We start from the raw sequence: 26,264 nt of genomic DNA, 5'->3' as shown, positions 1-26,264 counted from the left end.
CCGACGAAGTGCGCGTCTAGATTGTTGCTAGGACACATCAAACTTTCCGGAGCCAGAGAGAGAGAAAAAGCAGATCGCCAGTAAGTACCGGGGTGAGGGGAGAGACAAAACCGGCCACCTGATCCCTTCCCCGACCCCAGGACCTGATTGTCCCCCCCTCCCCTTCCCTTCCCTCCCCCAGCACCAGATCCCCTCCCCTTCCCTTCCCTCCCCCAGCACCAGATCCCCTCCCCTTCCCTTCCCTCCCCCAGCACCAGATCCCCTCCCCTTCCCCAGGACCTGATTGTCCCCCCCTCCCCTCCCCTAGCACCAGATCCCCTCCCCTTCCCCAGGACCTGATTGTCCCCCCCTCCCCTTCCCTTCCCTCCCCCAGCACCAGATCCCCTCCCCTTCCCTTCCCTCCCCCAGCACCAGATCCCTTCCCTCCCCCAGCACCAGATCCCCTCCCCTTCCCCAGGACCTGATTGTCCCCCCCCTTCCCTCCCCCAGCACCAGATCCCCTCCCCTTCCCCAGGACCTGATTGTCCCCCCCCCTCCCCTCCCCGAGCACCAGATCCCCTCCCCTTCCCCAGGACCTGATTGTCCCCCCCCCTCCCCTCCCCCAGCACCAGATCCCCTCCCCTTCCCCAGGACCTGATTGTCCCTCCCTCCCCTCCCCTAGCACCAGATCCCCTCCCCTTCCCCAGGACCTGATTGTTCCCCCCCCCCTCCCCTCCCCTCCCCCAGCACCAGATCCCCTCCCCTTCCCCAGGACCTGATTGTCCCTCCCTCCCCTCCCCTAGCACCAGATCCCCTCCCCTTCCCCAGGACCTGATTGTCCCCCCCCTCCCCTCCCCCAGCACCAGATCCCCTCCCCTTCCCCAGGACCTGATTGTCCCTCCCTCCCCTCCCCTCCCCTAGCACCAGATCCCCTCCCCTTCCCCAGGACCTGATTGTTCCCCCCCCCTCCCCTCCCCTCCCCCAGCACCAGATCCCCTCCCCTTCCCCAGGACCTGATTGTCCCCCCCCTCCTTCCCTTCCCTCCCCCAGCACCAGATCCCCTCCCTTTCCCCGAGAACCTGATTTCCTACCCCCCCAGGACCTGATTCTTCCCCCCTCCCCCAAGACCTGATCTCTTACCCCCCGCTCACCATCTGCCCCCCCCTGCAACCGCAGTACCTGACCCCCTCCCCTCTAGGACCTGATTTCCTCCTCCACCACCCCCCATGTAAAACCTGTCCTCCTCCTGGATGTGGCCTCCTCTCCTGGGCAGGGTGACCAGCTGTTATGAAATAAATTAAGGGACCCTTCAACCAAGAACCAGGTGGGTGCTGGTGACCATGATGTGGTGCTGTGAGTGCAGGGAGGGGGGTGGGGATAGGGGGTTGGGAGAGAGCAGTTTTAAACGTGAGAGCTTACTTAATAGCAAAAGGGGGGTGATTAAAATCAACTTATCTTGAGTCACAATATTATCATCGCTCTACTGGCTGACTCACTTGTAGTCCGGTTTGAATCATTCTAGTTCACCCTGGAGACTCCCAGCTCAGTCTCCCAAAGGCTGTCCTAGAAATAAGGAATAAAAGGAGTCCATTAGGGGACACAGGACAAGTAGTCAAAATAAGGGACAATCCCTTAAAATACAGGACACTTTCCATGACCTCCACCCCCCCCCCACCCCAAGGCCTGAGTTCTCCTACCCCCAGCAATCACACCACCCCTCCACCCTCCCACCCCCAGCAAGGGTTTTGGGCCATGGTGCAGTGTTAACCTCAGGATATCTCCACTTGAGATTCACCCTCTTCCCAGGGTAAAAGCAAATGGGTCTGTTCAAACTCTCCTCATTTATGTAAATTTATTTTGGGCTTTGTGGCTTGTGTAACCAGCTGTAATTAAATCTCAGGTAAATCTTGTTGCAAAGTGATCAAATTTAATATTAAATATTTTGCAGAGTTGACTCACCCAATGGTAGGGTAGATCAAAAATTCCCAGATGTGAAAGGGAGGTGTACATTACACCTTTAAAATAAAGAAGCTAAGAGCATTATTATCACGGAATCCCCCACTAACAACATCCTGCGGGTTACCATTGACCAGAAATTGAACTTGACTAGTCATATAAATACTGTGCTGCAAAAACAGGTCAGAGATTGGGAATTCTGCAGAGAGTAACTTGCCTCTTGACTCCCCAAAGCCTGTCCACTATCTACAAGGCACAATTCAGGAGCATGAGGGAATATTTTCCGGTTAAATAAATATATAAAAACAAAAAACTGCGGATGCTGGAAATCCAAAACAAAAACCGAATTACCTGGAAAAACTCAGCATCAGCGGAGAAGAAAAAGTTGATGTTTCGAGTCCTCGTGACCCTTGAACAGAACTGAGTGAAATTAGGAGAGGGGTGAAATATAAGCTGGTTTAAGGTGGGGGGAGAGAAGTGGGGGGTGGTGTAGTTGTAGGGACAAGCAAGCAGTGATAGGAGCAGATAATCAAAAGATGTCACAAACAAAAGAACAAAGAGGTGTTGAAGGTGGTGATATTATCTAAACGAATGTGCTAATTAAGAATGGATGGCAGGACACACAAGGTACAGCTCTAGTGGGGGTGGGGTGGAATAAGACTAACCGGGCATAAAAGGTATAGATTTAAAAATAATGGAAATAGGTGGGAAAAGAAAAATCTATATAAATTATTGGAAAAAACAAAAGGGAGGGGGAAGAAACGGAAAGGGGGTGGGGATGGAGGAGGGAGTTCAAGATCTAAAGTTGTTGAATTCAATATTCAGTCCGGAAGGCTGTAAAGTGCCTAGCCGGAAGATGAGGTGCTGTTCCTCCTGTTTGCGTTGGGCTTCATTGGAACAAAGCAGCAAGCCAATGACAGACATGTGGGCAAGAGAGCAGGGTGGAGTGTTAAAATGGCAAGCGACAGGGAGGTTTGGGTCTTTCTTGGGGACAGACCGCAGGTGTTCTGCAAAGCGGTCGCCCAGTTTGCGTCTGGCCTCTCCAATGTAGAGGAGACCGCATTGGGAGCAATGCGGTAGACTAAGTTGGGGGAAATGCAAGTGAAATGCTGCTTCACTTGAAAGGAGTGTTTGGGCCCTTGGACGGTGAGGAGAGAGGAAGTGAAGGGGCAGGTGTTGCATCTTTTGCGTTTGCATGGGGAGGTGCTGTAAGTGGGGTTTGAGGAGTAGAGGGTGATGGAGGAGTGGACCAGGGTGTCCTGGAGGGAACGATCCCTACGGAATGCCGCCAGGGGGGCTAAAGGGAAGATGTGTTTGGTGGTGGCATCATGCTGGATTTGGCAGAAATGGAGGAGGATGATCTTTTGAATGCAGAGGCTGGTGGGGTGATAAGTGAGGACAAGGGGGACCCTGTCATGTTTCTGGGAGGGAGGAGAAGGCGTGAGGGCGGATGCGCGGGAGATGGGCAGGACACGGTTGAGGGCCCTGTCAACTACCGTGGGTGGAAAATCTCGGTTAAGGAAGAAGGAGGACATGTCAGAGGAACTGTTTTTGAAGGTAGCATCATCAGAACAGATGCGACGGAGGCGAAGGAACTGAGAGAATGGGATGGAGTCCTTACAGGAAGCGGGGTGTGAGGAGCTGTAGTCCAGGTAGCTGTGGGAGTCGGTAGGTTTGTAATGGATATTGGTGGACAGTCTATCACCAGAAATTGAGACAGAGAGGTCAAGGAAGGGAAGGGAAGTGTCAGAGATGGACCATGTGAAAATGATGGAGGGGTGGAGATTGGAAGCAAAATTAGTAATTTTTTCCAGGTCCCAACGAGGGCATGAAGCAGCACCGAAGTAATCATCGATGTACCGGAGGAAGAGTTGTGGGAGGGGGCTGGAGTAGGACTGGAACAAGAAATGTTCCACATACCCCATAAAGAGACAGGCATAGCTGGGGCCCATGCGGTATTCTCCGCTTGCCTGGATGACTGCAGCTGCAACAGCATTCAAGAGGCTTGACACCATCCAGGACAAAGGAGGCCACTTGATTGGCGCCCCATCCACCACCTTCAACATTCACTCCCTCCACTATTGACACACAGTGTCAGAAGTGTGTACCATCTACAAGATGCACTGCAACAACTCACCAAAGCTCGTTCAACAGCACCTTCCTAACCTGAACCTCTACAAACTAGAAGGACAAGGGCAGCAGATGGATGGGGACACCACCACCTGCAAGTTCTCCTCCAATCCACACACCATCCTGTTACAGACAGGAGGGGGTGGGGGGAGTTAAATTAAATAGCACTCATTTCTTCTCTCACTACCCATCCTTATACAGAAAGGTGTTTTTGATTTGCTTCCCCCTTTATAATGGGTGGCGTATTTCCCAACCCTTCAGTTTTAGTGTTTGCTGTGGTCCAATAATAATCCCACAGCAATCAAGGTAGGATGAACTCAAAAGTGTTCGTTTATTTACACATTCAAAATGCAGGAGGGAGTGCATCGTTGGCCCCTTTGCAGTCATACAGTAAACGAAGGATAGAGAAAAGAAAGATTTACAATGCAGAGACCACAGAAGAAAGAAAAAGTGTTTCATATGGGTTCCAGAGTCCTGAATCAAAGTCCAGTGAGGTATTCCTTCATGGAGGTCAGCAGTTTGAAAACCAATGCTGGTTAATTCACTTTTCTGAATGTATTGCCTTCATATGATGAGATAGGCATGCAAAGATTAATCGGTCTTGTAGGCAATGGAACAGAATTTCCAGCAGCAGTGTAAATGGGGCCCAGGCATCCAAACTTGGGCAAAGCCCCTTTTCTGTGAGGCTGCTTGTAGGATTGTAAATAGCAGATTGAACTTGCAGTTCCACAAGGCAATATTACTGGTTTCACAAATTAGAGGTCCATTCCACAGGACTCCCATCTCTCCACATTGTCTTTGCCAAGAGATGTGTATCTCTCGTCTGGGTTCCCAAGGTGGCTAAACACCCCAACCATTAAGAATGGAAAGGAAGGGTGCGGGGCCCTTTGTCCTAGCAGACGTGTAGACTCTGGATTATGAAATGCAGTTGGCCTTTCTATAGTTCCCTTGAAATTTGGTCTCTGCAGCCCTCTTCAGAGATAACGAAGTGCAACTTTCTTCGATACTACCATGGTAGCTCCTTTTGTTCAGGCATAAGTTCAGCCATTTTAAAAGATCTTAGTCCCCTCACAATCCTGACTTCGAACTATATTGCCGGTCCTTCACTGTCCCACACACTCTGGAATGCCCCCACATGCGAATGCCCAGCCTGCAACTTCCCATATCCCCGTGACTGCCAACCCGCATGATTGCCACCCCCATGACTGCCCACAACCGCGACTGTGCACAACCCGTCATTGCCAACCTCCATGAATGCCCGCAATCTGCGACTGCCAACATCCTGTGACTACCCACTCCCAGCGACTGCCCAGAACTCGTGACCATGCCCAGCCCACAATCAGCCCCCCAGTCCTCCTCACTGGGCCCTGCCCTCAATCAACCCCTCCCCTCTCAGCCCCTCCTCCACTTGGCCCTACTCTCCCACACCCCCTGCTCAGCCCCGCCTCCACGGTCACATCAATTAAGTATGTATCGAGAAATATCTTTTAATGCAAGAGGAAAAGATAAACAGTTAACTGCTTAAGAACGTAAGCAAAAACTCTGCCCGCTAGACACCATCCCCTATCTAATATTTTCATGTACTTTATACAGATTTCCTGTTCAGAAAATCTTACTTCCTACTTTTTTCTTTTTTTATTCACACTTCTGTGTCAATTTTTCCATTCTAAATTCCATGTTCACGTTCGTGATGGGAAGAGCCAAAATAAACTTATCCAGCTGCCATTAGTCCCTTTGACCACTTGCAGCAATATAGGGAATCCCACATGGTCAGGAATCTGGTACTCCTTACATCCCAAAAAAACTCTGCTGCTAAATTGCTGTGGGTTTTTCTATTTAACAAAAATAATAATATCAAATGACAATCTTACTTTAAAATGAGGGCTGAATTATGTCGGCACATATTCATCTAATTATCCTCTGCCACCTAACCCAACTTCACCCGCTGAATACACAATCTTGATTCCCCATTGATATCAGCTAGTTTTTTGAATTAACTCTAATAGTTACATTGATTGTTGGATGTGCAGTAAGAATTACTAATGAAGAAAGGGATTCTATTCTTGACTTTCCATTTTTAGTAAACTAAAATTTTGTATGAAAACAATTTTTGGGCACAAAGATTACATGCACTTCTTAACATCAGTTTCCACCGATTTCTCCCCCACTCTGGCCCCAAAAGTTGACCTTGATTTTAGGAGATTTAAAGCAAAAAACAACAAACTTTTAATTTCAAATATCATGCTCATCATTCTGCACTTGACAAAGTACCTCAAGCTTGTAGCAAGGCAAACTCATGGTCCTTAAGTGTCAGCTGTAGTTCAGGTGGCAGCATCTTATTTTGCATCTGAAGGTTGTGGGTTCCACTCCATATGCTTGAACACAAAATCCAGGCTAACGCTCCAGTACTGGGAGATTTCTGCACCATCAGGGGTGCCATTTTTTTGGATGAGATATTAAACCAATTTATTGCCCATTCCTAATTGCCCTTGAGAAGGTGGTGATGAATCTTCTTGAACCGCTGCAGTCCATGTCTTGTAGGAACACCCACAGTGCTGTTAAGAAGGGAGTCGTAGGATTTTGACCCAGTAACAGTGAAAGAATGGTGATATAGTCCCAAGTCAGGATGGTGTGTGTCTTGGAGGGGAGCTTACAGGTGGTGGTGTTCCCTTGCATCTTCTGCCCTTGTTCAAGGTGGTAGAGTTGCGGGTTTGGAAGGTGTTGTCAAAAGAGCTTTGATGACTTGCTGCAATGCATCTTTTAGATGGTACACACTGCTGCCACTGCAGTGGTGGAGGGAGTGAACGTTGAAAGTGATGTGGGGTGCCAATCCAAGCAGGCTGTTTTGTCCTGGATGGTGTTGAGTTTCTTGAACGTTGTTGGAGCTGCACTCATCCAGGCAAGTAGAGAGAAATCCTCACACTCCTGACTTGTGCTTTGTAGATGATGGATAGGCTTTGGGGAGTCAGGAGGTGAGTTTCTGTCCACAATTCCCAGCCTATGACTGCTGTTGCAGCCATAGTATTTATATGGCTAGTCCAGTTCAGTTTCTGCTCAACCCCCAGATCTTGATAGAGGGGGATTCAGAGATGGTAATGCCATTGAATGTCAAAAGGAGATAGTTATACTCCCTCTTGTTGCAGATGGTCATTGCCTGGCACTTGTGTGGCGAGAATGTTACTTGCCACTTATCAGCTGAAGCCTGAATGTTGTCCAGCTCTTTCTGCATATTGACAAGGACTGCTTCAGTATCTGAGGACTCACAAAGAGTGCTGAACATTGTGCAGTCATCAGAGAACATCCCCACTTCTGACTTTTGATAGAGGGAAGGTCATTGATAAAGCAGCTAAAAATGGCTGAGTCTAGGGCACTACCCTGAAGAACAACTGGAGCGATGTTCCAGGACTGAGATGATTGACCATCAACAACCACAACCATCATCCTTAGTGCTTGGTATAGCTCCAACCAGTGGATAATTTTCCCCCTGATTCCCACTGACTTCAGTTTTGCTATTGACTTCAGTTTTGTTAGGGCTACTTGATGCCACACTCGGTCAAATGCTGCCTTGATGTTAAGGGCAGTCACTCTTGAGTTCAACTCTTCTGTCAATGCATGGACCAAAGCTATAAGGAGATCAGGAGCTGAGTGGCCCTGGTGGAACCCAAACTGAGCATCTGTGAGTAGGTTAGTGCTGTGTAAGTGCTGCTTGTTAGTAATGTTGATGACCCCATCCATCATTTTGCTGATGACCGAAGCTAGACTGAAGGGGCAGTAATTGGCCAGGTTGGATTTGTCCTGCTTTTTATGGACAAAACATACATGGGCAATTTTACATGTTGCTGGGTAGATGCTATTGTTGTAGCTGTATTGGAACAGCGTGGCTCGGGGCACAGCTAGTTCTGGAGCACAAGTCTTGAGTACCATTGACAGAATGTTATCAGGGCCCAAAGCCTTTGCAGTATCCAGTGCTTTCTGCCATTTCTTAATATCACATGGAATGAATCAAATTGGCTGAAGACTGACATCAGTCATGCTGGAAACCTCAGGAGGAGGCTGAGATTAATTATCCTCTTGACACTTCTGGCTAAAGTTAGTGCAAATGCTTTAGTTTTCTCTTTTGCATTAGTGTGCTGGGCTCTCCCTTCATTGAGGATGGGGATATTTGTGGAGCTTCCCATCCTATTGGTTGTGTAAATGTCCCATCACCATTCACAATTGGATGTGGCAGGACTGCAGAGCTTAGATCTAATCCATTAGTTGTGAGATCCCTTTACTGTGCCCATCACATGTTTCTTCCACTTTTGGCATGCAAGTAGTTCTGTGTTGTAACTTCACCAGGTTGACACCTCACTTTTTTTAGGTAAGCCTGGTGCTGATCCTGGCATGCCCTCCTTCATTCTCCAGTGAACCAGGATTGATCCCCTGGCTAGATGGTAATGGTAGGGTGGGGTTATGCTGGGCAGTGAGATTACAGATCGTGGTTAAGTATAATTCTGCTGCTGTTGATGGCCCACAGCGCCTCATGGATGCCCAGTTTTGAGCTGCTAGATCTGTTCAAAATCTATCCCATTTAGCACGGTGGTAGTGCCACACAACACGATGGAGGGTATCCTTATTGTGAAGACAGGACTTTGTCTCCACAAGGACTGTGTGATGGTCACTCCTACCAATACTGTCATGGACAGATGCATCTTCGATAGGTAGCTTGGTGAGGACAAGGTTAAGTAGGATTCTTCCTCCTATTGGTTCACTTACCACCTGCCGTTGATCCAGCCTAGCGGTTATGTCCTTTAGGACTCGGCCAGCTTGGCCAGTAGTGGTGCTACTCGCAATGATAGACATCAAAGCCTGCCATTCAAAGTACTTTCTGTGCCCTTGCCACCCTTAGTGCTTCTTCTAATTGGTGTTCAACATGGAGGAGTACTGAACAATCAGTTGAGCGGAGGCTGGGATGGTAATCAATAGGAGGCTTTCTTGCCTATGTTTGATTTGATGCCATGAGACTTCATGAGGTCCGGAGTCAATGTTAAGGACTCCCAGGACAACTCCCTCCCGACTGTACAGGGATGGTGATGGTGATGTCTGTGACACTGTAAGGTATGATTCAGTGAGTATGACTATTGTTTATTGACTAATCTACAAGATAGTTCTCCCAATTTTTGCACAAATATATATTAACAGATGTTAATAAGGAGGACTTTGCAAGGTTGACAGGAAAGGGTTCGCCATGTTGTTCCTGGTGCCTAGGTTGACGCCAGTGGCCTGTTCAATTTCATTCCTTTTAGGCCTCGTAGTGATTTGATGCAACTCTTCCACTGCTGTGTTCCACTCCTTAGCTGCCACTATGATTTACTCTCCAACTCAGAATGGAATCATGCTCAACATCACAGTTGTGCTACAGATCTCAGGCTCCCAATAAGCAATGACACAGGAGATCAAATAATGAGTAATATAAATAATGCGATTTGCATTTGGTCATAACTCAAAAAAGTTTTGCTGACATGATGTGGAATAATAGTCAAAATATAAGCTGCATTTTGATTTTTTCTATTGTATAACAATTGGTCACAAGGACGTGACTGGGAGCTGGAGGAGAAATGGGATTTTCAATTTTACAAGAATGATTAATGATAGAATTAACCTTAAAAGCTTCAAATCATTCTATTTTGCACCCCTTGATGACATTTATTTTAGCAAACGATTATTGTACAATGTAGGTTTAAATTAAGAATTTGTTGAAATGAGCACATTACTTTGGTATCTTGCAGAAATGATGGAAATAGTGTATGTTTATACTAAAATACGGAGTGAATTTGGCCGGCAATGCAACTTTTCAGATCGCCCAGCAGAGCTACATGCTGACATTCTCCCAGATCCAACATTAGCGGAAAACTTCATCGAAAAAAATCCCGTTGATGTGTTTATACAGGTTTCAAAGGACATGTCTGAACATGAGGTAGGATATCAACATTTGAAAGCTGTAGCATCTTAAATTTTTAAGTCTTTTTAAAACTCCTAGTACTGCTGGGAGGTGTTCTTCAACTAGCAAAGGGAGAATGAGCTGAATCACAGATTTCTCCACGAATGCCAACCATCAGACATTTCGTATGTTTAAGGCCTGTTGCAGCCAGTTCCTGGATATTGCACACGTGTGAATATCCAGCTCTTCAAAAGTGATTTGTAGTACCTTAAAAGTTTTTAAAAAGTGGCATTGTCTGCAGAAATCTTCATAAATTTCAGCCAAAAGTTAAATAAATTGTTTAAAGAGGAATTGATAGTTGGATTGTCTTTGCTTAGTCCCTCAAATGAATGTCACTATCCTAGATAGAAATGCCAGTAGTAGACTAAGCAAACTAAATCAGGTTTTTAACCTTTTGAAGAAGAATTTATGCTTCAGTATTGTTTTCCATCTTATGCGCCTGACCAAGAACTAGCTGAGAACTTTACATTTTTATGAAGACAGCTGACACCCAATCGACAGGTGGTCTTTTATATCAAACATGTGCTTTGCAGGCAGCCTTTCACCCCTTTCGGACTTAGAACCACATAAGCAACAATTTTCATTTATATTACACCTTTAACAAGGTCAACAATTTGAGGTGTTTCAGAGGAACACAAGGAAAGAAATTAAATGGTGAAATAAAGAAGGAGAGATTGGGGCTGGGGTAACCAAAGGCTTTACCGGAAGTGAGTTTAAAGAGGGTCTTGCAAAGAGAGGAGGGAGATGGGGATGCAGTAGGTTTTGAAAGAGAATTTAGAGAGATCCACCTATGTCAGTGAGGGCAATCGGCCTATGGTGGGGCAAAGGGAGTGTCAGATGTACAAAGGGCCAAAGTCAGAGTGTGTTTGACAGGAAGGGAGTGCTATATGGCTGGAAGAAGTTACAGAAATAGGAAGGTAAATGCTATATGCTATATAAAGATTTGCACACAAGGATGAGAATTTTTATTTGAGACACTGGGGAATGCAGGAGCCAATAAATGTCAGTAAATTGGTTGCGATGAGAAAATGTGCCTAAGTGTGGTATAAGATATAGACTGCAGAATTTGGCTGTGCTGAAGTTGATGGAAGATGGAGGATGGGAAGCTGTAGTACTCCACCAAGTACTCCCTGTGCCAAAGAATTCTACGCTCTAAAACTGTTTGCGTTAATATATTTCTCATAACCTCTCTACTTTCTCTTGGGACAGCTTGAAATGTATGATTTCTCATCAGTGATTTCCTAACTAAAGCAAATAGTTTTTCTCCATTTGTGCTATTAAACCTTATTATAATTTTAAACACTGTTGCATGTCCTCTCCGCTCCTCTGCTCCAGTGGAAGTAGGCCCTGTTTCTCAACTTCCTTCACAACAATAATTTCTTATTTCTCTTACACCAGTTTTGTGAGTGTATCATCAATGATCTACTTACAAGTACAAGTCCTTCAGTATTCCTGATTTTTACAGTTTTTATTAGACACAATATTCAGGCAACATCCATGGCATGATCCAATATCAGCATGGTCATTTGACAACAACTTGCACTTAGGTCATGCTTTTAAAATGAAATGAAAATGTAGAAGCCAAAGGGCAATAACTTATCCACCTTATTGCTTTGTGAGATTATGTCTTCCTCCTTAAACAAACATTCATTTTAGAGACAAGATATGGCTGAGGTCTTCGTGAAAGTACAAGAAATCTGTCTGCAGTTCTTTTTGTTCCTTAAATTACGTCATGCCACTTAAGTAATTTGATGCTTTTCACTAATATTCTCATTGTCTTTTAATTTCTCTCTATTTGAAGGTCAATACTGAACGTTTTAAGACAGAGACTCGAGGGATTAACCATGTAGAGGGTGGCTGGCCTAAAGATATAAATGCAAACGATCTGGAACATACCATTCGTTATAGGAAGAAAGTGGAAAAAGATGAGAATTATGTCTACACGATCATGCAGCTGGGTAGTGTAAGTGGACAAGGAGATATTAATGCAAGGCAGTGTTTTCTATGCTTCCCCAAAAAGAGTTATTAATTTTAATACATTTGTAAAGTTAGTAAGTTGACTTTCTTTTGCCTTACTAGTATTTTTGACCTCTAGAAAAATACTGATATGTGGCCTCAAAAGATGCCTGTAGCTAATATTAACAACTCATGGGATACTTTTAATGAGGAAATGATCCTTCTAATTCAACTGATTCCACCTTCATGTATCTCTTGGCCAAGTACTATGTTTTCAAGGTCAAAAGATAAATCAATTAAATTAAATGTATTAGGTTATTGTAAAGCAGAGATCTCCTCAATCAACTGCTTTTTCCTGTTTCTTCCGCTTTCATACCAAAATAAATGATGTTATGGCTGGTGTTACATAACATAACCACTATGTTACTGAACCTGCTTGCATACCCCGTGAATGAATAAATTATCAAAAATGTTTGTCCACTAGTTGCTTGGCAGAGACCTCCTAGCTATAACTGAAAAGTCCAGCCTAATCAACTAAAAATAGCCCTGCTTTTCTTCACTTGTAAGTAATGCTGAATGTCCACTGTGTTTTTTGTTCTTTTCTTTGCACGCTAATCAAAGTTGGTGCACAACTTAAAACCATTCAAGTGCTAGCTTAAATCCTGCCACAGAAGTGTATGGGCAGCCATGTCAACTGCAAGGTGCAGCCGGTGGTGTCCCATATTTTGGCATGGCAGTGAAAGGAAGTTCACAGATGTGCTAAGTGGAAGACAAGTAATTGAGTACTACACTGTGTAGTGTTTTGGAGTGGTGGGTGATCACACTGTGGGATAGGAAAGGTCTCTAGGCCAAGTGCTTGAAAATGAGATTAGAATAGATAGAAGCTTGATGGCCAGCATGGATATGATGGGCCAAAGGGCCTGTTTCTGTGCTGTATACTCTATGACTCTACTGAAAAGTGATAGCTGTTTAGACTATAAGACTAATGGATGTAACCATGAACCTGTGATGGTCTATGTGCTTTTGGGGGAAAACTATATTTTATGTTGGGGTGATGGTCCCTCTAAGAACTAGGTTTCTCTGGAAGATGATTTCTTGTAAGAAAGCAACTTGTTCCAGGATTTGATCATGTGACCAAGCTCCCTGGGAGATAAACAATAGAAAAGCAAAGGGTAAACTAGATGTTTATGACAGGGAACATCTCTTTCAAGCAGTTCATTTAGAGCAAGCTGGCTCCAGTGAACATCTCTTTCAACAGAATTCAACTAAAATTCTTGATGCTGGCTAAAGGGGTAAAATTTTTGATAACTGAAGGACTCTATTATCAGTGAGTTGGACTTCTGGAATAGTCACTCTGAAAAGAGAGAGAGAGAGTGTTCCTATTGGCAAGACTCCAGAGTTAAAGTACATTAGAACCAGGAGAATTTAGACCCAAAGTGGCTACATTGAAGACACTAGCAATGCTTGTGTTAAACTGAGAGTCCACAACTATGGGACCGGTGGAGGAGATTTGAAGGGAAAACCTTGCCAGAAGTAAATGGAAGGCCCAAGAATTCTCAACCCTTATATGAATCTTTGGAACAATACTCAGACCAAATGGTTAATCTTGCAGTTATGATAAGTATCTGACTGGTGTAATCCAAATGGAAGGAATTTTGATTTAAGAAGTTTGGTTTAGAGTATAATTAACTGTGTTCACTGTACTTTGAATATCTTTAAAGTAACTGATTATTTAAGATAGTGTGTATAGATTAGTATTCATGGTCTTTGATTTTTATGTAGTAAAATTCTTTGGTTTTAACAGTGAACCTTGTGACATCATTCTTTTAGTAAATACCTGGGTTTACGGATTTCAAAAAATAATAAAAATGCTACTGGTCTCTACCAAGATCATAACAAACCGTTCAATATGCAATAGGAATAGAATAGAATCAGCACAGATTGTGTAATGCTCTGCTGTATATTCTGTGAATTAATAAATTGGTGCTTTAATGTGCTAGATTTTGCAAGAGTTGGATGTCTCATGGTGTGCCCATTAGTTAGACATGTTCATGCATATTTAGGTTTTAAAAATGTTTGCCCAAAAAGTTGCTGGAAGTGCAAGCCAAAAACCAAGCAACGAGAGCAGCAGGGCACCCAGGACCTTGGTGAACAATAAGACAAACGGTGTGTATCTCCTTAACCAATAAGATTTAAGGATTGGCATGACACACTTTTAATTGCTTACTTTCTGGGCGAGAGAAGTTGAAGTCATCCACGATAATTGCGCTGTTAGAAGAGTAAATACGGTATTAATTACTAGACTGTGGATGGTTTAATGGGCAATTAATGTGCAAACACAGCAACTTCATGAAAATCACGGGGCGGTTAAGCCTGAGATGCTGTTTAAATGAAGCTAATGATGGAGTGATTCATGTTGACCAGGAATTTGTAATTTGCAATTCACAAGGTATCTCTTCTTTGCTACAAGCTGCTTGGCTGATTTGCATATTAATAAAGGTGTGCTTTGTTTATACATTCTTATTTTTCAGCAAAATCTAGCCCAATATGTTGTGCCCTGGAATTATATAATGTAGATTGCATCATAATATCCATATGCACATTTTATGACCTTTGCCTTTGATTACTAAAGGGTAATCAGGGGACTAAAGGTTAAAAGATTGGATAAAATTAGGTTTTTAACCTGTCCAATAAGATTTTTGAAAGCTCTGGTGGCATCATCATCTGCTTCATCACTGGCCTTCCTCCCATCATAAGGTTAGAAGTGGGGATGTTCACTGATGATTTCACAATGTTCAGCACCATTTGTGACTCTTCAGATACTGAAGTAGTCCATGTCCAATTGCAGCAAGCCCCAGACAATTTCCAGGCTTGGGCTGACAAGTAACATTCACACCATACAAGTGTCAGGCAATGACCATCTCCAACAAGAGAGAATTTAACCATTGCTCCTTGACATTCAATGGCATTACCATCACTGAATTCCCCACTATCAACATCCTGGGAGTTGCCAATGACCAGAAACTGAACTGGACAAGCTATATAAATACTGTGGCTACTAGAGCAGTTGAGAGGCTAGGAATCCTACAACAAGTAATGCACATCCTGACTCCCCAAAGCCTGTCCACCATCTACAAGGCACAAGTCAGGAATGTTATGGATGTTATGGCACAGCAGATGGTAAATGCTAAGCTGCTCAAATCCCAAAAGGGAAACTTGAAACAACTGTCTTGTAATTTGTATATTTATTTTGAGATGCGTGCCTTGAATTCAGAGGTACTAAGTCCCCTGAGTCTTAGATGCTTTTTATAACATTTACAAGTAAAAGAAATAATTTTAAGCACATACACAGGTCTACAAATTACTACCATAATAACTCCTAGCTCTCCTAATTAATCTAACTCCGTTAAAGCAACAGTAAAATCAAATAGATTTTAAAAGACCCAGGCAAAGTAACACGATACCCTGAACAGTTAAATTCAAAATGAGTTTACTTAATTTCAGTTCTTGCAGACAGCAGTTTGGGCACGGAGGCGGGAGTTTTTATACTTGTTAGATCTTAGAATTCTTCTGTTGCACACAGCCTTCTCTCCTTTATACATATTTTCCCTTTGGAATGCACATTCCCATGGTTTCACTATGTCTTTGGACTTTACCTCTCTAATAATAAAAATCTATCATCATGCCAATTTTACCAGCAATTTTTGGGAAAAATAAACACACGGTTTCTTAACTTCTGGCTAGGTGAAATATTTTACCCCTTCTTTTGAATTCAAGCTACTCTGGTTTATTTAAAAATGCAAATGTTCCCTTTATACCTCACATTCTAAAACTTCACCCATGTTTACCTATTTAGCACTTCAAACCCAGCTTCTCTTCTTACATCAAAACCTTCAGACCATCTGTTCCTAATTCAGTTAAGTCCTAGACACACATGGATACAGACCCCCACTATTACCCTACAATAGATTCCAAATAACATTATGAAAACTATTATATCTTCCTGACATGGAATACTTACTCCCCGCTAACCTGGATGAGTGCAGCTCCCACAACACTCAAGAAGCTTGACACCATCCAGGACAAAGCAGCCTATTTGAGTGGCACCACATCCAGAAACATTCACTCCCTCCACCACTGATGCACAGTAGCAACAGTGTGTACCATCCACAAGATGCACTGCAAGAACTCACCAAGGCTCCTTAGACAGCATCTTCCAAAACCATGACCACTACCATCTAGAAAGATAAGGACAGCAGATAGATGGGAACACCACCACCTGGAAGTCCCTCTCCAAGTCACTCACCATCCTGACTTGCAAATATATTGCTGTTCCCTCATTGTCGCTGGGTCAAGATCCTGGGACATCTTTCCTAACAGCACTATGGGTGTACCTACACTTCATGGACTGCCGTAGTTCAAGAAGGCAGCTCACCACCACCACCTTCTCAAGGGCAACAAGGGATTGGCAATAAATGCTGGCTCAGCCAGCAAAGCCTTTATCCCCTGAACTGAATTTAAAAAAACCCTCTTGATAGCTAGCTGGCTTTTGAAGCTTTCATCATGCAATATTAATGATGTTGGTAGGTTATAAATATTAGCAAAAGTTTGTCTGCTTGCTCTTTCAGCTTTTGAAAAACTGAAGAACAGATGGATTTGATTATTAGTCACTGTATTTGTCCTCAAATAATCCAGTGTTACACTTGCATCAAATATTGCTCAATGTTCTTTCCTGTTTTTGCAGTTAATGGAGCACTGTGTTAAACAGAACAATGCTATCAATATTTATGAGGAGTACTTTGAAGATAAGGGGGAATATGTGGAAAGAGTTGAGGAACCTTCAGCTGCAAAAACCATAAATGTTTTCAGGTAACGGGTGCATCCTTGAGAATACTTAGATTTCTCTTTGGTTGAAAAAATCCTTGTCAATCAAAGATTAGGAAAAATTTTCAAGGGCAATTCCAACCAATTTCTAATTGTGAGTCAACACGCATGGAAATTTTCAAGGCAACTGGCAAAAAGGCAATGTACTTAAGCTTACCTGCAATACTTTATGATTCTGAATGTAGATGAACAATTACCGTTTCAATTGAAAAAAGATTTTTCATCCTACAGCTAATCTTTCACTGTCTGAAAGCTAAATTTAACATGAATGTCTTCCCTCGCTTCCTATCACACTTATTAAAAGAAAAAAGTCAGCTCATTTATGTTACTATCTTGTAATGAAAATTAGGAAATTCCTCATCCCTGAACCTTCTATTTTATTTTATTTCTCTTTAGATTTGCCACTAAATCTCTATATCTTCCACAATTTCTGTATTAAAATTCATCAATACTCTTGGAATTATTGGGTGCAAAATTCAGTCATGTGATGCGGCTTCTAGTAGTACTACAAAGGTCTACCTGGCTTCCTGGGAGGGGAGGTTACCCCCTGTGAGATTCATGCGGTATCCTCCAAGGCTATGGACACATTTAAGTGTATTCCCTGAGAGCGCCTGAATGTGTTGAATTGGCAACAATCCTGGCATTAACTCTCTGGGAAAACACTTGGAGTCATACCTAGCACAAAGGAAGATGGTTGTGGTTGTTAGAGGGCAATCATCTCAGCCCAGGATATCACTGCAGGAGTTCCTCAGGATAATGTCCTAGGCCCAACCATCTTCAGATGCTTCATTAATGACCTTCTCTCCATCGTAAGATCAGAAGTGGGGATGTTCACTGATGATTGCATAATATTCAGCACCATTCACAATTCCTCAGATACTGAAGCAGCCCATGTCCATATGCAGCAAAGCCTGAACAACATTCAGGCTTGGAGTGATAATTGGCAAGTAACATTTGTGCCTCAGAAGTGTCAGGCGATGACCATCTCCTACAAGAGAGAATCTAGCTATCTGCCCTTGATGTTCAACAGCATTACCATCGCTGAATCTCCCATCATCAACATACGAATTAGGAGGAGTAGGCCACTCAGCCCATCGAGCCTGCTCTGCCATTCAGTAAGGTCATGGCTGATCTGATTGTAACCTCCCACATAACCTTTCACTCCCTTGTTTACCAAGAAACATCCTGGGGAGTTACCATTGACAAGAAATTTAACAGCCATATAAATACAGTGGCTACAAGAGCAGGTCAGAGACTGGGAATTCTGCAATGGTAACTCAGCTCTTGACTCCCCAAAGCCTGTCCACTATTTACAGATAAAAGCAGGATTATGATGGAATACTCTCCACTTGCCTGGATGATTGCAGCTCCATCAACATTCAAGAAGATTGACACCATCCAGCCCACTTGATCGGCACCCCACCCACCACCTTAATCATCCACTCCCTCCACCACCAACGCACAGTGGTAACAGTGTGTACCTTATACAAGATGCACTTCAACAACTCGCCAAGGATCCTTCAACAGCACCTTCCAAACTCATGACCTCCATCACCTGGAAGGACAAGGGCAGCAGACACTTGGAGCATCATCACCTGCAAGTTCCGCTCCAAACCACACACCATCCTGACTTGGAACTATATCACTGTTCCTTCAATGTCGCTTGGTCAAAATCCTGGAACTCCCTTCCTAACAACACTGTGGAAGGACCAGCACCAGATGGATTGCAGTAATTCAAGAAGGCTGTTCATCACCACCTTTTCAAGGGGAGTTAGGGATGGGCAACAAAAGCTGGCCTTGCTAGCGATGCTTACATCCCATGAAAGGAATCACATTGCCTAACTGAATGATGTGACACTAGGATTCCAAATTTAGTCCATGCAGGTCCTGGCAACCCCGTGTTGTCTGCTCGAAAAATGATGTGTGAAACAGCAAGATGGATCCTGCAATACTTTTATTTCAAGGGCCAAGTACCCTGGTTGCAGGCAAGTTAATTTTTTGGTACTTTTTCTATTGGCAAGTGTCTGAAAGTACTCAGAAGTGCTTTTGGAGATGAAAATAGATGATGCTGGAAATACCCAGCAGGTTTGGCAGAACCTGTAGAGAGAGGAGTCAATGCTTTAGGTAAATCAGAAAGCTCTGATAAAAGACCATCAATTGAAACATAAACTCTGTTTCTCTGTCCAGACCTGCCAAATATTTCCAGTTTTTTCTGTTCCTTTTTCAGATTTCTAGCAGCTGCAGTATTCTGCTTTTGTATTAGTATTTTTAAGAGGTGTTTTGGTGAGTTTCTGCATTTGCTAGAGAATGCTGCCACATCCTCATTGGAATGTCAAAGGAATAAGTGATCTGTCCACACAGAAACTGCAACAGGTATGGGGCCAACATTGCCAGTGCCTCTGGGTCTGCAGCACCACAGCGGGGTGAAGCCAGAGCTAAGGAAAGAGCAAGCTCTCTGCAATGTCTTCTGCAAGTTGGAGCCTGATTCATTCAAGCCCCTTAAAAGTGACAGGAGGATGCCCAGTGGGCCACCCAACGCACCCAGCATCTCGGTTTGCATGCCCATTCAGCAGTCTCCTGTAGGTCAACCCATCAAGATTTTCCTCTGAGTCCTCTGCAGCAATACGGCCTGCCACATTGCTATCTGGTGAGCTGGCAAACTATCCTCTTGTCCTGGCCACTTGTGCCTGATAATTCACTATATGCTAATGCATATCTGTGCTATCCTCCAAAGTAAGTGCAATGTCAGTGTCTGAGCTGGTTACTGCAATTATCAGATCAAGTGACAGGGCCTTTTTATCACTGCTCATTGTTGCTCTGTTTCCTTCTCCTGGGGCTCACAATGCAGTTCTTGGATGTCTGAAAGCAGAAACTCAGAAGGAGAAGTTTGTTTTGAGGGAAGGGAGGTTGGATGGGCAGCTAAAGGTCCATGGTCACACCATCATTAACTTGCTCATCATGCCAGATAGCTAGATGAGGGTGTTCTGGAAGGTAAAAAGGGGCACAAGGCAGGAAGATGCTACCATCCTCAATATTCTCAGCAACTTTGAATGCTGCAGGCCTCATTTCAGCTGGTCCCTTGATGTTGAGAGCCATCTCTTCCGGAGTGCTCAGGAGATGCATGTAACTTTATCCCTCTCTGACTCTGCTCTTCTCCCTTCTATCATGTACCACCTCGTCTTGAAAGTGAGAGGATAGCGTGTCACTGGTTATCCAGGACTGTGTTTGGGTGATGTGCCAGTTATAATTGAATCACCAGAGGTATGTGGAAGAGGTGAAGGGGTGTTGTGTGTGTGTGTGTGTGTGTGTGTGTGTGTGTGGGGGAGGTGGTAAGTACTTAAAGGGTGAGGTGGAGTATTTGGATGTTAGGCTAGAATCCTGAATGCCAGGGAGTGTTGTGGGGTGAGTGATGAGGATGTGTGCATTGAACAGCATGAGAGGTTGGTGATGAGGTGAGAAGGAGATGTTATGTGAAGATGCACTCACCAACGTTGACCACCCACATAGGGCTATTAGACTTTTTTCTGGCAATGCTGCGGGTCCTTAAGTGCAGAGGCTGGAAACTGATCTACCTGACCACCTGTTCACACATCCTTCTGAGGGTGGTTCTATGGTCCTGGTCCCCCATGGGACCATAGCCTCTCTCCTCCTGACCACCTTGAATGGTTACAGTATAGAAGGAGGCCATTCACCTCATTGTGTCCATGCCAGCTCTCTGCAAAAGGAATTCAGCTAATCTCATTCCCCCACCTTTTACCCGCACCACTGATGCTCCAGCAATGCATCAGTCCACCTGGATCCTTCCATCTGCCCTGCTGTTTGCAAGAATTTCCAATGCAGCAATCTTTTTGTGTAGCTTTCCTTTAAGAGGCAGCCTGCTTTTAAGAAAAAAGCATGCTGCCTGTACCACAAAGTCTGCAGCAACACTATCTGGACCTCCTGCTGTGTGTAGACCAGACCAGTAGCATTGAGAAGGGTAGGTCAGCACTGGAGTTGCAGGAACTAGCACAAAAATCATTCAGATGAGGTGGGTAGATGAATTTTGTGTCTCACCCACCTCAATCTGAATAGATACTGGAACGTTGCAAATCGTCTCCAAAAATCAGAGCACATGAATTTCACGCCCATTGAGTTTCAGATTCGCTGTTTATGATGGAACTTTGTCACTTTTTTACTTAAGATCTTGTAGGAGGAAGAAAAATATAACATTGGTTTGGCTGTGTGCCATTAATTCTTTGAAAATTGTATTCAGAATGTCGAATCAATATTATTCTCAGAGTAACAGCATTTTAAGATTGAATGTAATGTGGCATCAAATTTCCTCTGGTAAAAACAATTAATCATGAAAAGCATCCACTGATTTTTGTTGCATTTTTTGTTGAAAAAATAATGGGTGGAACTGCAGATGTGATTGGTGGCATGCGCAAAAAATATAGCAGGACTCACTTCACGACAGCATGAAGGCAGGTCCCGTTTCCCGTCCCTCGGTCAGCGGGGAGCTAGTTATAATACATTAGCATATAATTAAAAGGCCATCCCTCCAGGCTGTTGGAACCCCTGCTGTCCACGACAGTACACAGGCGAAGTGCACTTGGCGGCCTTCACTTTGAGGGAACTGAGATGAGTGAGCAGCAGCTTTCTCCACAGCTTGCCCATTACTTACAGGCCTCAGCGGCACCGGGGGGGGGCGGGGGAAACTGATGCCTGGCCCAGCAGGTGACTGCTGAGAGGGGAGCGGTGTCTAGAGGCAAGTGCTAGCCAGCCTCGGAGGCCACTCCGAGGTGGGGGGTCAGCCGCTGCCCTGGCGCTGCATGCCATGCACAGGCAATCGAGTTGGAGGGCAGGGTAAGTGAGGGAAGTGGCCACACATTAGGGATACCTGTATAAACTGACTATGCCTCTGCAACTAAGACAGATCAGGCACAGCCACAGTGATGTGATTGGGGGGTCAGGTGCCTAGCCTGCCCGCCCATGCAAGCAACGCAGAGGCACCAAAGGGCTACCAAGTGCTTCATACCTTATCCCCACCCACCCCAGCACCCCCACCGCCCTGGCACAGACTTAGAGTCCGCCTCCACTTTGTTGGACCGCAGAGCGGTTGGACTGCACACATTGTACACTCTCCAATGCTGGCCACATAGCAGTCACTGCTGGAGGCAGTCACAGCCTCTTGCAATCTCAGCATCCTGGTTTGGACCATTGTACCCCATGTCGCAGGTTGACAGGGCCCCCATGTTGCAAGTTGACAGGGCAGCCACACAATGTACTCATCTCTGGCCACAAGGGGTGACCAGCACTCTCGCGGAAGCATTAAGGGGTGGGTCACACAGGGCCAGGAAAGGTGCTAAGTACAGCCATGATAACTGTGTCTCTGTCTCTCCTTCATGCTGCAGGAGGACCACGTCAGGTTCATGGATCCTGGTGACCTAGCTATAAGCCTGATGGCCCATAGAGACTGTAGAAGACGGAAGAGAGAGTGACTGAGGCACCTGGCAGCGCAAAGGCAGAAGCAGCAACCTCATGAAGGGGCAGCAAAGGCTCCCGCACACACTGCCCAGGAGCGACAGTGATCCGTGGCTGGTGGGCACCTGGCAACACCCAGGGTCTGTAGACACCGCCTGCCATTCCTGCAGATGACTGAGAACCATTGTCGCCAATGACTGCGCATGTCTAGGAACCTGGTGGCTCAGATCTGCCACTTACTGCAGGACTTGGTGCCAATGGGACATGGAAGACATCCACTGCTAGTGGCTGTGAAAGTGACCGTGGCGCTCAATTTCTATGCCAGTGGCTCCTTTCAGGGTGCCACAGGTGACCTCTGTGGGATTTCACAATCCGCCACCCACAAATACATCCATGAGGTCACGGATGCCATCTTCTCCATGGCACACAACTTTGTGCATTTCGCCTGGGACCGGTACAGCCAGGATGCAAGAGCCATTGGATTTGCCCTGATCTCGGGATTCCCACAGGTGCAGGGTGCGATTGACCGCACTCATGTGGCGCTCAGGTCTCCATCACTACACTCAGTGGACTTCATTAACCACAAGGGCTTCCACTCACTGAACTCGCTGGCATGTGACCACCAGAAATACATCCTGCAGGTATGCACACGGCTTCCAGGGAGTGTGCATGACACCTACATCCTGAGTTGCTTGCAGATCCCTGCAGTCTTCCAGGGTCCACAGAGGCTGCAGGGTTGGCTCCTTGGGGACAAGGGCTACCAGCAGAGGCCGTGGCTGATGACACCCGTGCGGTGGCCTCAGACTGCAGCAGAGTGGCGCTATAATGAGGCTCATTGCAGTTCGCAATTTGGTGAAGCAGACCATTGGGATGCCAAAGCTGCGGTTCCGGTGCCTGGACCGGCCTGGTGGAGCCCTGCAATACAGTCCACAGAGGGTGTCACGCATCATCATTGTCTGTGCCCTTTACAACCTGGCGCTGCAACCAGGTAAGTAACTGGCTGAGGAGGAGATGGAAGAGTTGCATGCCTCCTCTGATGAGGAGGACACTGACGAGGATGAGGGTGAGGGGGTCCTCGGTGGTGACAATGATGGGGATGAGGCTCTCACACTGGCTAGACAGGGCACGCGCACTTGGGAGGCCCTCATAGCTGCCAGATTTGTGGAGGAAAACTTATGACATGCAGCGAGGTGTCCCCATCGATCCTCACATCGCAGTTGTGAACGTTTGACTCCAGTCTGGCTTATCGCAGCGCCAATACCCTTTGAGAATGCTCCTGTCATGGAGATGCAGTGGACGCCCTAATAGTCACTCGATAGCAAGAGAATGATGACAACATGCAGTGAGGACACTCCATAGATCTTCACATGGCCAGACAGGAATCAGACATTCTCAGAGGCTAAGGGCAGCTCACTTGCGCTCCATGATCAGGACCATCTCAGAGACGCAGCCATGAAACTTTAGATGCATCTGATGCTGTGTCCACCTTCAGTACCTCAGCCCTTCAGAAGTTGGTGCACAGCATCACTGGTCACAGATGCTGGTGTGATGGGGCCAGCCCCACCTTAAAGGTGCTGAGAGCACCCCGAGAGTATGAAATAACTCTGTGGTAACTACATTCTGGCAGCATTGACAAGCACTGCCGAGGTGCAGGCATCAGTAATGTTTCCAGGCAGTGTGAGGCTGGACCATCACTGTAGTCTGAAGGCCGCACAGACCACAGGGAAGAGGCCCTAGACTGAGACACCTGCTTTTTATCTTGTGCAGAAAGGTTTCACATCTGAGTGACAATAACACTGCTCTTCAGAACAAAGAGCCACAAGCAAGGTGACATTCTTCGGAGTTTATTCACAATAGTGAGCAGTATGTACAAGTGATCAACATCCATGGCCAGGCTGTGCAACTACTTTTACCTAACTTTTCTAACTCTGCCGCTATGTCTTGGTGCCCCCTAGACATCCACAGCAGAGGTGGAGGCAGCCCGCTGACAGTGATGCCCTGTCTGTGACGACTTTGGCAGGCGCCCTCTGGAGAGACTTGAAGGGCCCCGGCCTGCTTTTGGGATCCTGCTGTGTGGCAGTGGTACCCTCCTCGGCCTGTGAAGCTGGATCTGCGGAGGTCACAGGAAGAGGGGATTCGGATGGGCCGGTCATTCCCAGAGTCACCTGGGTGGATGGCCCCGGAGCATGCACCTGCTGATCCTCCTCCCTATGGCTGCCCAAGGGCCCCTGGCTGACTCTGTGAATGGAAGGGGTAGCTGGAGTGAGATTGAACTACCCAGCACCCCTCTTGCCAACTATGGCATCAATGATGGAGTTAAGCCCACGCAGCAGTGACATCCTGGACCACGGTCTCCATGGCAGCCACCATCCTGCCAGTGTTAACCTTGATGCGTTGCAATGCCGGCGCTATCACCTCAGCCTGAAGACAGATGGACTCCTCCATCATGCCTTGCAATCTGAGGAATGCAGTGGACATCCCTTCCTGCTGTTCCCTAGCTTGACTTTGCAGTTCCAGCAACTGTGACATGACCAAGTCCAGAGGCTCGTCATCTGACTTGGACTCAGCAATGTTCTGGCCTCCAGCAGTCCTCTGAGTGCTGGCGACCCAGGAAATCCCTGCTTCCACCTGCTGTGGATCAGAAAGTGCGATGTGCTCACCAGATTGTGACCTCGAAGCTACTCTAAAGCTAGGTCCCGCTGAGGTGTGTCTCTCTGCGTTGGTGGAGGGTGTGGGTGAGCACTGTTACAGGGCTTCAGGGCGGGTGCCTTTAAATTCCTCTTCAGAGGTTTCTTCGGAGCTTGATTGGAGGCCCTGCATCATGGACTCTGTCGGCTGTTTGGCAGATGTGCCTGCAAAAGCAAAGGGAGATAATTAGTACATGGAAGTGAGCCCATGAAAGAGGACACATCACTCATGGCATGGTTTCTGATGGATGTTCACTGCTGGATCCTCACTAGGTAGAGCAGCGCCGACCTCATCATCAGCACAGGACCGGTCCCGGTCATTGCCAGCCAGCTGGATGGCTCTGTTTTCGAATTCTGTCAGAGTTTTGAATTCCGGCATCCCTCCACCTGTCTGCGACCTTTCCCTCCTGTTGTGAGCCAGTTTGTCCTGCATGGATAGAGATGGGGATAATGTGTCAGGATGCCTGCCAGGCCAGATGATAAGGAAGCCTGGCCTGCGTGGGTGGTGAGTTGACGGGATGAGGACAATGACGGTTTGTGTGAAAGAGTGAATGGTGATGTCCCTTGCACTGGCAGTGAGTGAGGGCCCTGTGGATGTGAGATGGGTTTGTGTGAGAGAGAGAGAGTTGGGAGTGATGAAAAGAGTGACTTACCCTGGCGGAATGAAGGAGATAATTCAGCGTTTTGCAGCACTGGGTGGCTGTCCTCCTCTGCAGGGCGTTCACACTGACCACCGCTGCCACCGCCTCCCAAGCCAGGTTGGTGACATTGCTACCCATCTTATGGCAGAGTGGGGCCAGAGCACATCCCAGCGGGCCTCCATGGCATCCAGCAGTCGCTTGAGGGGGCTGCAGTCTTTTTGCCTTTGCTGGTCATGTCTCCCAGGCACCGGTAGTGAGCTCGTGGCGACGAGCGCTTTGCTGGCAGCTGCCTTTTAAAGATGGTGGCCAGCGTGATGCAACAGTGGGATGATGGCAAGTGGGTGAATGACAACCCGCCCTGCCATGGAAATGGCGTGTTTCGCGGGAATGCATATAATGAGGTGGGCTCGAGAAGATGCGGTATGAAAACCCACCATTTTCACTGGCGGGTGGGACTTCATTTTACTCGCCTGCTACCGCACTTAGTGCAATTCTGGGAAAATTCCACCCAATGTTTTTGAAATGTGCTATGCAAACAGTGGTTGTAAATAGTATTGTAAAATCTATGAGTCATGTATGTTATTTCTA

General features: G+C 46.0%; 1 protein-coding gene across 1 annotated transcript in view; it reads left to right on the top strand.

Annotated features, from left to right (window-relative positions):
* The window catches only part of dnai2b (dynein, axonemal, intermediate chain 2b), a 75,327-nt gene continuing 49,063 nt past the window's right edge, over window positions 1-26,264 (top strand). The window contains exons 1-4 of the mRNA XM_041217232.1: window positions 1-80; window positions 9,834-10,021; window positions 11,847-12,008; window positions 16,746-16,870. Of these exons, the coding sequence (XP_041073166.1) occupies window positions 9,836-10,021; window positions 11,847-12,008; window positions 16,746-16,870 (473 nt within the window). The 5' untranslated portion in view covers window positions 1-80; window positions 9,834-9,835. The remainder of the gene's footprint in view (window positions 81-9,833; window positions 10,022-11,846; window positions 12,009-16,745; window positions 16,871-26,264) is intronic.

This window comes from Carcharodon carcharias, chromosome 22, assembly GCF_017639515.1.
Source record: "Carcharodon carcharias isolate sCarCar2 chromosome 22, sCarCar2.pri, whole genome shotgun sequence".
Lineage (NCBI taxonomy): Eukaryota > Metazoa > Chordata > Chondrichthyes > Lamniformes > Lamnidae > Carcharodon > Carcharodon carcharias.
The sequence above is the reverse complement of the archived record's forward strand: the minus strand, read 5'-3'. Positions and strand labels throughout refer to the sequence as shown.